The following is a 12,783-nucleotide window of genomic DNA, read 5'->3' on the forward strand; positions in this document are numbered from 1 at the left end:
CCTTTGAGGAGTGCCACATAATCTAGACCCAGCACCTGACTGACATCCATGTCATCTGCCAGAACAGCCAGTTTATCTGTCGCATCTTTGAAGAGAAGGTCGTTTTCTCCAAAAGAAGATGAGTTGAAGAGTTGGAAGCGTTGCCTCTCTCTTCCTCGTTGGCCAAACAGCACCTCAACGACAATAAAGAGCCTTCAAAGTTATTTTATTGTGGTAAAAGGAAAACTACGGGCATGCAGCCTGGAAACTAAGTGTAACATTTGAAGGCAAAATGGGGGAAAGGAAACGACTAAGTGAAATAAAAATGTACCTGTGCTATCCCTAGAAATTTGCGAGCGACCTTGCGAAAGTTGAACCTGGTGACCATGCCGCCTCCTGGGCCACGTCCCAGATTACAGTTTCTGTAGTGGCTGAGAGGAGCTTGTGTGCCGTCTGTACACAGCAACCTGAGCTCGTCTCTATCACCGTCTGAGAGAACGAAGCAGATGTTACAATCCCCAGAAACCTTTTCACTGTGATCTATAATGGATTCTTCATCGACAGTCCCAAATGTGTTGTACTACTACTACACTGGCAGTAACTATTCATTCCTTTTAGCTTATTGACACTCTGCTCGTTGCAAACTAGAGCTCTCAATAGCAGCAGGTAGAGTTCAGGTGTATCAACCAACTCAGGTTGGTCTTAAACTGCATGGTCAGCTTATCGTAAGCTGGTTTATTAGTTATTATGATAACTGATATACTAAAGACCAGCATGTGATCCTTTATGTGGATCTCATTTTCCTCCTAAACACACATATATGTATAATCATTTAAACTCTTTGGGAATCACTGGTGTAGTTAACTGTCGTTATTTCTCTTCTGTTCTAGTATGTTTTGGTATATTTCCCCTCTATTAAATAGACAAAAAGTAGAGAGTTGTCAGGGGAAAAAAAAGAAAGACACATGAGGGACAATTCAGAGACGCATAGTCAGCATCTTAAACTGCCACCAGGATGCCTAAAAAACGTTTAATTGTAAGAGAATAATTGAATACTAAGAAAAAAGTCCATTAGAAGATAGTCTACCTTCTATACTTTCAAGAGATAAATGGTCCACAAATGCAACATCTCCTGCCCCGCTCCTGAGACATCTGTGACAGAGCAAAAGAGGCAGTACGAGACATTCATGTCTCTGCTGTTTTTACTGTCTACATGTAAAGAGCCTTTTAAAGCACCATAGTAAAAAATGTGTCATCATTATTATTATTATTATTACATGTTTTAAATACAGCAAATGTGAGTTTGAGGTTCACAGCTTGTTGAGCCTGACCTGAGGGCCCCTTGGCTGTTGTAGTAGGGTTCACTGTGGGACGTTTCGCAGTGGTAATTCTTCTGGCGAATGTAGGACTTCTGGCCTTGGCACAGAGCACACAGAGGTGGTGCCATGGCTGCAGATCCAGGAATGCAGCTGGCACTGAAATAGGTGCTGACATCTGCTCGAGAGGAGAAAAACAAGTGAGGGGAATGAAAAACCAGAGGACCAGGGGAAAAAAAAGAAAAACTTCCACACTGTGCAACTGATTATAATGTCGTTACCCTGACTGAGCGGCTGCTCCTTTGACCAGCTCAGGTAGTTCCGGGACAGCAGGAAGCCAAGAGGAAGACTCCATCCAGCTGTCCATCGAACTCCACTGTGACAGCTCCTGTGGCCCTGTAGGGATCGTATGTCCAGACTGCTGTTTCTCACCACAGCCACAGACAGAATACAGCCTCCTGCAGGACTCAGTTTAGACACAGACATACACAGACAGGTACACTGACTCAGACACTAGTGCTGAAGAGACATACTGAAGTGTCTCAGAATTGTGAGGTAAACCTACCTTCACTGTATATCTCCTTGGCAATGGCAACGAGGCCGAACTGCTTCACAGCAGAATAAACTTCTCCTGCATCTAACGTCACTATATCAGCACGGTTAGCCTGAAACAAACAACAATATTACAAAATAAATCCTTGTAATAGTGTTCTATAGGGTTCATACACCTTTAATCATACATATGGTAGCTTATTAGTGACAAGAAATTGCAGTCCACAAAGGTCAAAGCTATGTTTAAGGTAATTTAGAAACAGTGTCTTCATTCGTCCGTCCATCAGGGAGCACTGACAGTGATTTGTATTTAAAAAAAAAAAGTATATTGGCCAATATTTAAATATTTCAACCCTCAAATAACAATATTGGTCTCAAAAATTCATTATTGGTTAAACTCTAAAGAGAAAGTTTGGCCTCATTCATTGTTGACCTGATCTGCCCTACAGGAAAACACACTGTATGAATCCACTTTTTCCTACAGCTTACGTCTATTATCCTTTCAAACAAGAAGAATTCCAGCTAAGCATTAAGGAGTTTTCATCCTTTATTTGTCAAGAAAATGCTTTATTGTAAGAATTTATAAAAACACACACATAAACCCTATAGTGATGTTTCTTGCTCTTTGACCTTTGTGCAACTTCTCGCTAAATTTATGGTATTTAAGTTGAAGGATGACTCACCCTGATCCTGTCGATGCAGTCAGTCGTGCTGGACGCTCGTATGCATGAGAGTCTGGCAAAAGCTGCCACAACAGCTGGTGGCAACACTGCCACCAAAGCTTTAGCTAGTTCCGCACACTTCCTCTGTTCAGGATCTGACACGGTGCACCACCGCGTCTTCTTAGCTAACATGCAAAGAACAGTTCACACAACTTTATAGGAAGCTTTGTCAGCTTTTATTAAGATGCAGGTATGTAATACATTTCTTCATCCATTCATTAAATAAGAAAATCTAAATCCAACATTGCATTTTGGCAAACTGTGAAATGATTTTACAACACTTACAATATTTAAATCAGTTTTAATACAAAAAGCTCCAAACAGAGGGCAACAATCTTTGCATCAACATCTACAAAAGAATAAAAAAGACTTTCAACAAAACAATGACACAGTATATGAACATAAAATAACTTGCAATGCAGGTAAATTCATTTGTTCAGTAAGAAAACTTACCTCTGATGCAGCAGACAAAGATGAAAAAGAGTAAAATGGCATAAAGTCCTCTCATTCTGGCCTGTGGAAGCTCAAATCTGTCTCATGTAGTCTGGAGAGCACAACAGACAGCTGTCCTTTCTCTTAGTCTCGAATTTCAGATATACTCCTGCGCAGAAAGTATTAGAGGTTCTGGTACTAACGGACAAATACAAAACGTATTGTGCAAGGGCTGCTCCTCTGAAAACACTAAAGTCACTTTTTTTTCCACACATATGGAAGATATTTAGCACCATCCGTCACAAGGACGACCCCTAGCCAATGTTTTTGTGTATTTAAGGTGTAGATGTAGCAGTGAAAGTTGCTGTAAGGAACTTGGCTTTAAAGTTTTTTTAATGTCCGTTGTAAGACAGTTTCCATGATATTTAACAAGAATAAATAGCAATATAAGGTCAATGAGGTATAAATGTTTATAGCAAAACATGTAACAGCTGGTCAAAGGTTCAGCAGAAATGATGATGATGAGTGTGTGAGCACTGTTTCCTGTTGTGTCGTAAACACAGAGTGATCTGTGAGGACAGTCTGTAAATGCTGGATCCTCTCCGCATGTAGCAGCATCGTTGGTTTCCTTTTTGCCAGTTCAGTGGACAGTCTGCCGATGCGCTCCTCCAACTGTTAACATCGAAAACATCAACTGTGACACAGGTAAAACTAACTTTGAGTGTCAGTGATTTCCAATCTGGAAGAAGTATTTAGACTTCCCCACTACACTGCATTCAAACAAACTTTACTTAGTAAAAATATTAAAGTACTATCAATACAATTTATAAAAGTATATCAAAAGTAAAACTACTCATTATGCAGAAAAATGGTACCTGTGAGTGTTTTACTGCATTAATGCTGCATTATTGTGTATGTTGCATTTTACTACTGTAGATTAAGATTAAGGCTGTGCTCATTTTAACTACTTTTTATACTGTTGGCAAGTTTAATCTACAGTTTAAAGTCATTTTTCAGTTCAGAAACACAGCTCTGTTTTCAGCTTTGTGACTATGCATTTTCCAGATAATCCAAAATCCAAGTTGTTTTTAAATTGTGTATTTAATTTAAGAAGTAGGAGAATTTTCTCAACACATAAAGGAACACATAATCCTTCAGTTTATCATAAAAATTAAAAATAAAAATCACCAAATGTGGAGATACATATTTTTCACTGGCCATGAAAGGTATGAAAGCCGTCAGACAAATGTAGTGGAGTAACAAGTACAACAATTGCCAAGTAAAGTATAAGTATCTTGAGTTTCTTTGAGTAAATGTACTTAGTTACACATTCTAAAACTGCTGATTTCATACCGTTTCCCCTTATGTGACTTCTCATCCCTCATTGCTGCCTTTTCACAGCCAATGATTTACTGTCTTCTCAGGAATGCATGCACAATTTAAGCCATCAGTGGACATAATTTGGGAAGTTACTCAAAATAATTTCCATAATTAAAGAAACTTGAACAGGTAAGAGTATTTCCTCTTATCATATAGCGTTATAGAGTTATGAACATCTCTTTTTTTTCACAGAGTAGTAAATCAGAGAATATAACTAATAAATTGGTTACCTTATAAAGCACAAATAAACACCGCCACTCCTCTGCAAAACCCTCCAGAAGCTCCACATTGCCAGTACACACACTTATAGTGCATCATAAGTGATGATTAAGAGGGATTATTTGTGGATGAGTCATTGTTTGTTAGGAAAATCCTACTCAGTATGCCTTCAACATAAACAATGATAAAATGATCTAATCTTCTTACCTCCTTCAACTCTTGAAAAACAGCACTTCTTTCCATTTGTTCGTCCTTCCCGCTGGTCTGCAACCAACTTTGTAATACCTCTTTAAGTTTTTGCGAAGCCCTGAGTGACCCACACACACACACACACACACACACACACACACACACACACACACACACACACACACACACACACACACACACACACACACACACACACACAATAAAAGGTACCATGTAAACACTGTGTTCAACAACTCAACAAGCATGTAAAAACTATTCTCACAGATTTCTTACCGGAGCTGCTTCCTGTCTTGTTGGTATGTCTTCATGTCCAGCTGGATGCTGAGCAGCTCTTTGGTCAGAGCTGAAGTTGGATCCGCCGCTGCATCTTTTACAGTTTTTTCACCGGACGCTCTAAGACGCACGTCTTGCAGAAGCATGACAAAAAGTTGTTGCCACTTGATCACATGTTCTGTATAAACCAAGCTAGACAATCATTCCTTCCTAATCTGTCATACCTGGATATGTTGAATATTGTTTAAAGGGAGGAAGACGTGGAGCATCTCCAGAACCTGAGCTGCTGGTCTTCTCCAACTTAAAAAAAAAAGAAAAAAAGAAGAAGATATAACCCAAGTCAAGTCACTTCATTTAGCACTGAATCCACACCAATATTTGTCCAAGTCAAACAGGTGATTATTACCTTATCTTCAGTCCCAGTGGTCATGAAAGCAGAGGGGGGTAAAAGGACGTCTTGGGTTTCCTGAGGAGAGCCCATAGTGGACATGTGAGATTTAGAGGGTGACACATTACATATGGCGGGGCTCTGATGTGTGGAGGTAACAGGGACTTTAGTGGGATGGAGGCAGGGCAACACTGTGCGACAACTGAGCTGCGAGTGTGGAGGTGCTTCAGCGCCGGTGACCGCCGACTGTTTATGGGTGCTAGAAAACGAGAGAAAAAGCTTGTTTAACATGATGTTTCATTTTAAGCTGAATTCTACTTTGAAATCTAGCAATTAAAAGTAATGTAATGTATATTGATTATGTAGAAGACTAGAGTGTTACTTCATTTTCAGTGGAGACTCAAACAGTTCCTCGCAGCGGCGGGGCTGACGTCGAGGCGTACGGCTGAGTAGTCTACAAAAAAAGAGAGAAAAACTCTAAGATTGAGTCCATGTGTTGAACACAGAATTACAGCCTGTCAGGGACTCAGACTCACAGCTTGCTAAGCACTCCATCTTCAGCCACCTGCTCCGCTGAGTAAGACGGGGAAACACTCTTCAAACCAGGCGTAGACAAACTGAAGGTTACACTCTTTTTTGTTGGTTGCCCTTTGACCTCTTGCTCCCTTTGGGGTTTACACAGCGCCCGATGCTTCCACCGCATAGCACAGCGCTTAACCACTCTCTGGAGATGTTGTGATCTCTGCAGGACACAGGCAGACTTGATGAACTCAAATTGAACATCTGAAGGGACCCACTTACTAACCACACACAAATACACACCTGCTCTTGGCTGTGCTGCGTTAGACTTGTTGTGAGATCGTTCATATGAGCAGCGTACGTGAGGATGCAGGTCACGCCCTCCCTCAGCAGCTGGTCTCTGTAGACCTGTGCAGCTCTGGCCGCATGCTCTTGTTTCCTGCGCTGCTCTGTGACCCACAACCTCCACCCATACAGCACCTGCAACAGGGTCACAAAATGACGCCAAGACACGTTAAACCTTGTGAGCGCCAGTTCTACAAATTCAGTGCTCGATTTTGCAGTGAGAGAAGAATGTGCAGGCAGGTGTTACCTTGGCCTGAAGAGTGAGGGACCAGTGCCAGAGCGCTCGCTCCGTCTGCTTCACCTCTCTCCGTCTGTGCTGCAGCTGTTAGCAGGAAGGAAACCAAAGTCACAGTTTAAATCCACTAAATAAAACCACAGATATTGGTCGGACTGTCTGACCTTGATAGCTACTCATACTGATGTTCCATATAGGAAGCTAAACAATTTGCGCCACAAGAAGCTACTTCATACAAATAAAACAACAAGCCATTATGAGAAAAAGAATAGTAAAAATCAAAGCAGCAGAAGCTGAGATCTCCTGACTTTTTGTCTTTTGTATGGGTCAAGCTAAAAAAAAAGTATGGATCCTATAATTTAAATAATGCATCTGTTATATTTTCAAATTTTACACAGCTCCTCCAGAGCCATAGAGGACATTATACAGCTGTTACTGGCTGTGTTGTGCTTCTCGTGACAAGTATAGTTATCTTAATGGGAAAAATCAGTGCTGTTTAAGAGTCTGTGAAAAAGAATATTAACAAACCTTCACTCTCCACTCTTCAAAGTATGTCTGGTACATCTTTAATCTCAGCAAAAAGAGTCCCTGTCGTTTCATCACCTAAGAAATAATCACATTTTCAAAAAGCATGAATCATGAAGTCAACAGTGTGGCTTTATAACAGTTGAGGGATAATGAAGTAACAACCTTATTTTTCTGACATTGCAAGTGATGCTCATTCCATGCTTTCAGTGCTTTAGAAAGGAGCTTGGACTCATGGTGCCGTCTGGCTTTTTCCATGCATATCCTCTCTCTCCGAGCCGCCCTGGTTTTCTTCCTCCATTGTCTGAAAGACCACAGCAGCCGCACTAAACACAGAAAAAAATCTAGTTTAAAAAAGTGTGGATCAATTCAGGTACACATGCCTAATCTTAAACTTAATAGCTGTCAAATCTGTGGTGGAATAGTAGGAAAACAGTGATACAACGTAGACAAAAAGTATGACTGGGACATAAGATTGGAGAGAGGCTAAAAGTAAGTTAAGATACTTATTTTTGAGGTGGAAAAAATTAAGGTTTCTTGTACAATGATGATTTTAAAACTTTAATTTTTCACCACAGCCTGTTTTGTATTGCGTGTCTTTGAAAGTTGGCCAATCAGCTGTCAGCTGTAAGACACTGAACTACGAACACCTAACTGTCGAGCTGTAGGTGTAACACATTACTACCAAAATACTTTGCAGGAAGGTGACATTCACATAAAATATGTATCCGTTAACAGAAAAAAAGTATTGAAACTAAACCGCATGTGGTCATTGTAACAAGTTCTGTTGTTACCTTGATTTATGGACCTCTGAGCCCGGCTGACTGCTTCCCTCTGCTGGTGGCGCTGTGACACTGCATGTGTTGCCGTTTCTCTCCAAGCACAGAAGACCTTGATAGATTTTGTGCAATAACAGCTATGAGCAAAGCTGCCACAAAATAAATAGCTATGACAGTTTTTCATATGAGGCCACCAGACTGCTTTATAACCTTAAGTTGAAGGAGATGCTGAAAGTGGTCCTGTGCTCGTTGCTCCATGAGCCTGACTTCTGTCAGCAGCACTGCGTTCTCCCTCCAAACAGACAGAACCTTCCTGAAGAGAGATTATATTGAGACGGAATGCGAAAAGATGGTGGGTCAGTGACAGTGTTTTATTTATCACGCACCAGTAGTTTCTAATTAGAAAACTTCAAACTCAAACTTCAGATCTTATACATAAATATCCGAGTTCAACACCTGAGAAAGTTCTGTTCTCGTTGACTGTAAAGTTCCTCAGCATGGCGGTAGATCTGACACATCTGTAGGTGGTGTGTCTGTGAATACAGCAGGCCGCAGTTTATCAGCTTCAACATCAGCTTTATTACTCCAAACTTAAGAAATCATGCGATTATAAAATAATGATGTACCTTCCAGGCCACAAATGTGTGTTTGAGAAGTTTAGCTTCATGGTAACTCTGTATTTCCTTCATTCTGCTTTTCTTCACTCGCTGCATCTGAATAAACTGACACACACACACACACACACACACACACACACACACACACACACACACACACACACAAGTATCACTGCTTCCTTGATTTTATTGTGATTTTGGATTGGTCTTGTCGTATTGAGCAAACTAAGAAGAGGAGCACAGTGTTCCTGGGAAATTATAGCAGGTTACATGCTGACATATTAGTCCTCAGACTCTAGTTTGAATTAATAGTTTAATAAACCTTGAGTCTAAAGAGCAGACGCATAGCAGATATTATTTGTAGCAGGTGTTGTGCAAACTGGAGAGAGAAATATACTACAGTCACCTTTTTCCATTTTTCCACAGCCCATCTCACGCAGCACAGGTCACCCTGATGACAAGCCTGCTTCTCTCGATTTCTCCTGACATGCAAACAAATGTGATCAAAAATATATGTTCAGCCAACAGACAAGCAAGTTCACTACTCTTACCAAACACTTAGTTTTCTTCACCTGTCTCGTATCTCAGTGCTGTTGTCCTTCCACTGTGCCATCGTCTTGTGAAGCAGTCTGTGCAGGTACAGACGGTCTGAAGCCGTCTCTTTCTCCTCCTCGTTGATCTGCTGCTCTGTCCGCTGCCTCCAGCGATCCCAGGCTCCCTGCAAGTGGCACCGCTCCTCGTGTAGAATTGCCTGATAACAGCGAGTTATCTGTCAGTATCTGATACGCAGCTGCGCTCTTAATCAACTGCATGCAGTAGACTGTGGTTCCTTTTACAGCCAACATACCATCCGCTCAGAAAGCATTTGCTCCTTGTGCTTCTCTGATTGTCCCCACCAGGTGTAAAACACCCAAGTGTACTGACGCTGCCTGATTACAAAGTGATCAAAGAAATTACAACAGTCAGATAAACTCTGGTTAGTTTGAAAATTAATTGCAGCACAAGTATGAATCTGGTAACTCACTGATTATAGACTTCTGCCTTGTGTTGCCTTTGTTTATGGAGTCTTCTCTGCAGCGTAAACGCAACCCACGAGACGAAACACCGAGGCAACGTGTGCTCAGCAAACCAAATGTCTGCACGATGCTCCAGCTCCTGCAGATAAACATGTTTTTGAGTAATTACATGCAGTAATTATTATGTTTGAAATGTATCCTAAGAATATATGTAGAAATGTGTCCTCATCTCTGCTCTGTAAGTCATCTACTGGATCTAAAAATACCTGCATGTGTCTCTGTTCAGCAAGTTTCTCTCTCCAGTGGTGAAAACAGCTGCTCAACAGGGATGTGCTGTAAGGAGGAAAAACTATTCCAGTCTAAATATAAATTCAAATTATGCAAACAAGAACAACTTCATATGAAATCTGCCACATGTTTCTAGCTTGGATGCTACATTTTCCCCTCTAGGTCAAAGATAGCTACTGGTAGGGATTGAGCACCTGTAGTTAGTCACTGCCATATCTCTTAGGGTTTGAAAACTCTTGTCTTCAGCCTCTTCCAGACGGTCCTGCCACAGCTTCCAAAACTTATTTGACATCTATTAAAAAACAAAACACAGACATTTAAACCTTCAGAAGCTTTAAACATGTTACGTAAAGTATACAACTGGCAGTATAGTATTAGAATGATGTCGATTACAGTTTGATGATAATGTTGCACAGCCATGTTGTTGTTCAGTCGGTGTGTTTTGTTCCAGATGATGTTACAAGAAAGTCCTTGCAATCCAGCACGCTGCAGCAAGAACACAGAGAGATCAATACAATAAATTATTGCACTCTCTACTTATTACTTACTAGCGGTATATGCTTAATTTTTTGGGGATCTCACCAGCAGATGATGATGATGATGTTGACTTGCAATCCTGTTTCTTTCATCCTCTTCTCTGCACAACGTCACATCTACTGACGAGTTCAAGAATCAAACAACTTACAAGCTTAAATTACAAGCTCTTACTTTGCCTCAATGGACTACTTATGATGCTACAGTTGGTATGAAAATGGATAGTATGTTTGTGTTATGTTTGGATCAGGATACAAGCTTTCCAGCGCTCCAGTGCTCTGCGTTGGGTGCTCTGTACGGCCAAATGCCCTGCAGCCTGCAAACGGTCCTCCTCGCTCCATTTGCGATGCAAAGCGTGGCTCCATTTACTCCAACACATCATCACCAGATGGAGATGGTACGCACGCTGAGCCACAGCTTAAAAAAAAAGTTGAATATGTTTAAGAGGTCTAGTATGAATTAGCTTGATCTTTATAGTATGTAGTATGAAGAAAGACAGGTTATCTATAATGACCTTGTGACTTTTTCTTGGTTTGAAAACAAGACACATAACTTTTCCAACGATGTAACGTTTTTCTTTTCAGTCTGAAGATGAAGTGAAGTGTAGCTTTGGATTCTTTCTCTTTCTGGCAACAAGCTGCTGTGTGTATTTCTTTCCACAGATGCCAGGTCTTGACAAAAAACAACAACAGAAGAATAAAAATAGATCAGTATTCATCAAACATAAAATTGACAGTATATGATTTAAGGGTGCCTTGGTGCATGTCTTTACCCTTCTCTGCAATGTTAACGCCCTCTGTTTCAGGGCTTGGTCCTCTAAAGTATAAAACTCTTGATGCTGCTGCAGCCTGCTCTTCCACAAGCTCCACGCTGAACTGCACAGGTGAAACAACACAACAGCGTTCAAGCCAATAACCTGCTAAGCAGTGTAGGTCTGACTTTAAATACAGTGCTCTTACTGCAGTGTCGTGAGTCTGTTCAGCTCGAGGGCAGATTCAAGCATTCTGTTCTTCATCCGCCTCATCTCTGTGAAAACCTCCCATCTGTCCAAAAACAGACGCAGCCGTTGCCTATCAGCTGGTTAAGGAAACAAAAGGATTAATGACGAAACAGCTGCTTGTGATATCTAACAAAACACAAGGCTTCGAGGTGAGATACACTCTCATTGTGTGTGCCAGAAGCATACCAAATGATTGAGCTTTTTGGACTTTGCTCTTCTTTTCCCTCTGCAGTGACATAAATGTTCGCCAGCTATGAAATGCCAAGTTATACAGATAATACCTGAAACACAAAATACATCATTAGCAGACATAACCACTGTCTGTGAGCAGCTGACTGAGGTACAAGACAGCTTTGTGTACCTGTAGTGACACTCTGCCCGCATTGTAAGACTCCACTCCCTCCTGGACACCCACCACTCGTCTCTCCATCCTTCAAAGGCTCGTCTCAAGACCACGCTGTTATAGTGGGACCTGCAACATGCAATGTTACCTCAGAAATCAGACTCAGATAGGACATTTGAAAGTGGCAAACAGACAGCGATCCTTTAGCTTTAAAGATAAAATGAATTATAAAGGTTTTATTTCAAAGCCTCTGGGTTGCAAAAAAGTGTACTTGGCTTGATGAGGAAGAATTCGGCCAAAGGTTTTCTGTATCCATATCTTCAGGAACTTCCTTGCCAAGTGCCTGCAGAGGTTGAAAAGGTTAAACAAAGTTATACATGATAAAATAAAAAGTTGTACGCTGACATACAGAAAGTGTGCCAGCACCTTATTCTCAGTTCCTTGAGTCTTCCACCTTTGTTCCAGCTGTATCCAACTCTGTAAGGAACCTTTCTGGTGTGAACTCTGCGGATTTGTTTTGTTTCACCACCAGAACTGACACTGGGTCGGGGTCTCACTGGATCTGGCTTTCTGGCGTTACTTTGCATTTCACACTCAATCAGGCCGCTTGTGTGGAGAGCTGTAACACCACTACATCACATGTGAAATCAAAGCAACAAAGACCCAAACTTTACCACGCCTTTAGGCCATTTGCATCCTTCGTCCAGGAGGTGAAGACGTTGTTTGGGTGACTAACTGCCGCGCGTTTGTTTTTCCTTGTCACGTGAACCACACTGGGGTCTGTTCCAGGCGCAGTTGTCCATGGCAACAAGTTTAGCCGATGCTCTGCGCAGTACGTTAAATGTGTCTCTCTGGGACTTTCACACGGTTTAATATTGTTTTTCAGGTTGGAACTGAGGTAATAGTTATAAGACGATGTCCTATGTTCAAGAGTTTATTAAAATTGTGACATATTTATTTTCGCTGCGCGGTGTGGATAACGTTATTAAAAATCAGTCAGGAACGTACCCGTGGTCCTTTCAGAGTAAGGGCTACTCGCAGTGTATCTCCCGGACAGCCCGTGAGGGCGGTGTCTTGCATTTATACAAAGAAGCGACGGGCGACGGCTAAG

General features: G+C 41.3%; 2 protein-coding genes across 2 annotated transcripts in view; both read right to left on the reverse strand.

Annotated features, from left to right (window-relative positions):
• sxph (saxiphilin) overlaps window positions 1-3,172 on the reverse strand; it is a 7,578-nt gene extending 4,406 nt beyond the window's left edge. The window contains exons 1-8 of the mRNA XM_051414263.1: window positions 3,023-3,172; window positions 2,531-2,694; window positions 1,861-1,960; window positions 1,577-1,753; window positions 1,311-1,473; window positions 1,067-1,131; window positions 311-468; window positions 1-173 (exon numbers count right to left, since the gene is read on the reverse strand). The exon at window positions 1-173 is cut by the window's left edge and continues 14 nt beyond it. Of these exons, the coding sequence (XP_051270223.1) occupies window positions 1-173; window positions 311-468; window positions 1,067-1,131; window positions 1,311-1,473; window positions 1,577-1,753; window positions 1,861-1,960; window positions 2,531-2,694; window positions 3,023-3,077 (1,055 nt within the window). The 5' untranslated portion in view covers window positions 3,078-3,172. The remainder of the gene's footprint in view (window positions 174-310; window positions 469-1,066; window positions 1,132-1,310; window positions 1,474-1,576; window positions 1,754-1,860; window positions 1,961-2,530; window positions 2,695-3,022) is intronic.
• sfi1 (SFI1 centrin binding protein) lies at window positions 2,723-12,671 on the reverse strand. The gene is made up of 31 exons (XM_051414255.1): window positions 12,099-12,671; window positions 11,944-12,015; window positions 11,691-11,801; window positions 11,516-11,610; window positions 11,289-11,406; window positions 11,102-11,204; window positions 10,844-11,000; window positions 10,585-10,746; window positions 10,378-10,448; window positions 10,189-10,281; window positions 9,990-10,087; window positions 9,774-9,840; window positions 9,516-9,646; window positions 9,339-9,420; window positions 9,064-9,242; window positions 8,898-8,973; window positions 8,501-8,596; window positions 8,331-8,407; window positions 8,085-8,187; window positions 7,890-7,986; window positions 7,261-7,421; window positions 7,099-7,173; window positions 6,583-6,657; window positions 6,294-6,470; window positions 6,008-6,213; window positions 5,854-5,925; window positions 5,490-5,730; window positions 5,308-5,383; window positions 5,084-5,216; window positions 4,808-4,907; window positions 2,723-3,673 (listed from the first exon to the last, which is right to left on the reverse strand). Exons 1-31 carry the CDS (start codon window positions 12,257-12,259, stop codon window positions 3,497-3,499), a joined length of 3,642 nt encoding a protein of 1,213 aa, XP_051270215.1. The 5' UTR covers window positions 12,260-12,671; the 3' UTR covers window positions 2,723-3,496.
• Between the last annotated feature and the right edge of the window lie 112 nt (window positions 12,672-12,783).

Source organism: Dicentrarchus labrax, unplaced genomic scaffold, assembly GCF_905237075.1.
Source record: "Dicentrarchus labrax unplaced genomic scaffold, dlabrax2021, whole genome shotgun sequence".
In the NCBI taxonomy this organism is placed as follows: domain Eukaryota; kingdom Metazoa; phylum Chordata; class Actinopteri; family Moronidae; genus Dicentrarchus; species Dicentrarchus labrax.

What these genes read in the sequence shown, in the direction of transcription:
- sfi1 (XM_051414255.1), bottom strand. Translation starts at nt 12,259, where the DNA reads ATGCAAAGTAACGCCAGAAAGCCAGATCCAGTGAGACCCCGACCCAGT. An exon ending in AGCACTGAGATACGAGACAG is followed by an intron (nt 8,974 to 9,063) that starts GTGAAGAAAACT and finishes TTTGCATGTCAG; the next exon opens with GAGAAATCGAGAGAAGCAGG. An exon ending in GAGTCTCCACTGAAAATGAA is followed by an intron (nt 5,731 to 5,853) that starts GTAACACTCTAG and finishes CTCGTTTTCTAG; the next exon opens with CACCCATAAACAGTCGGCGG.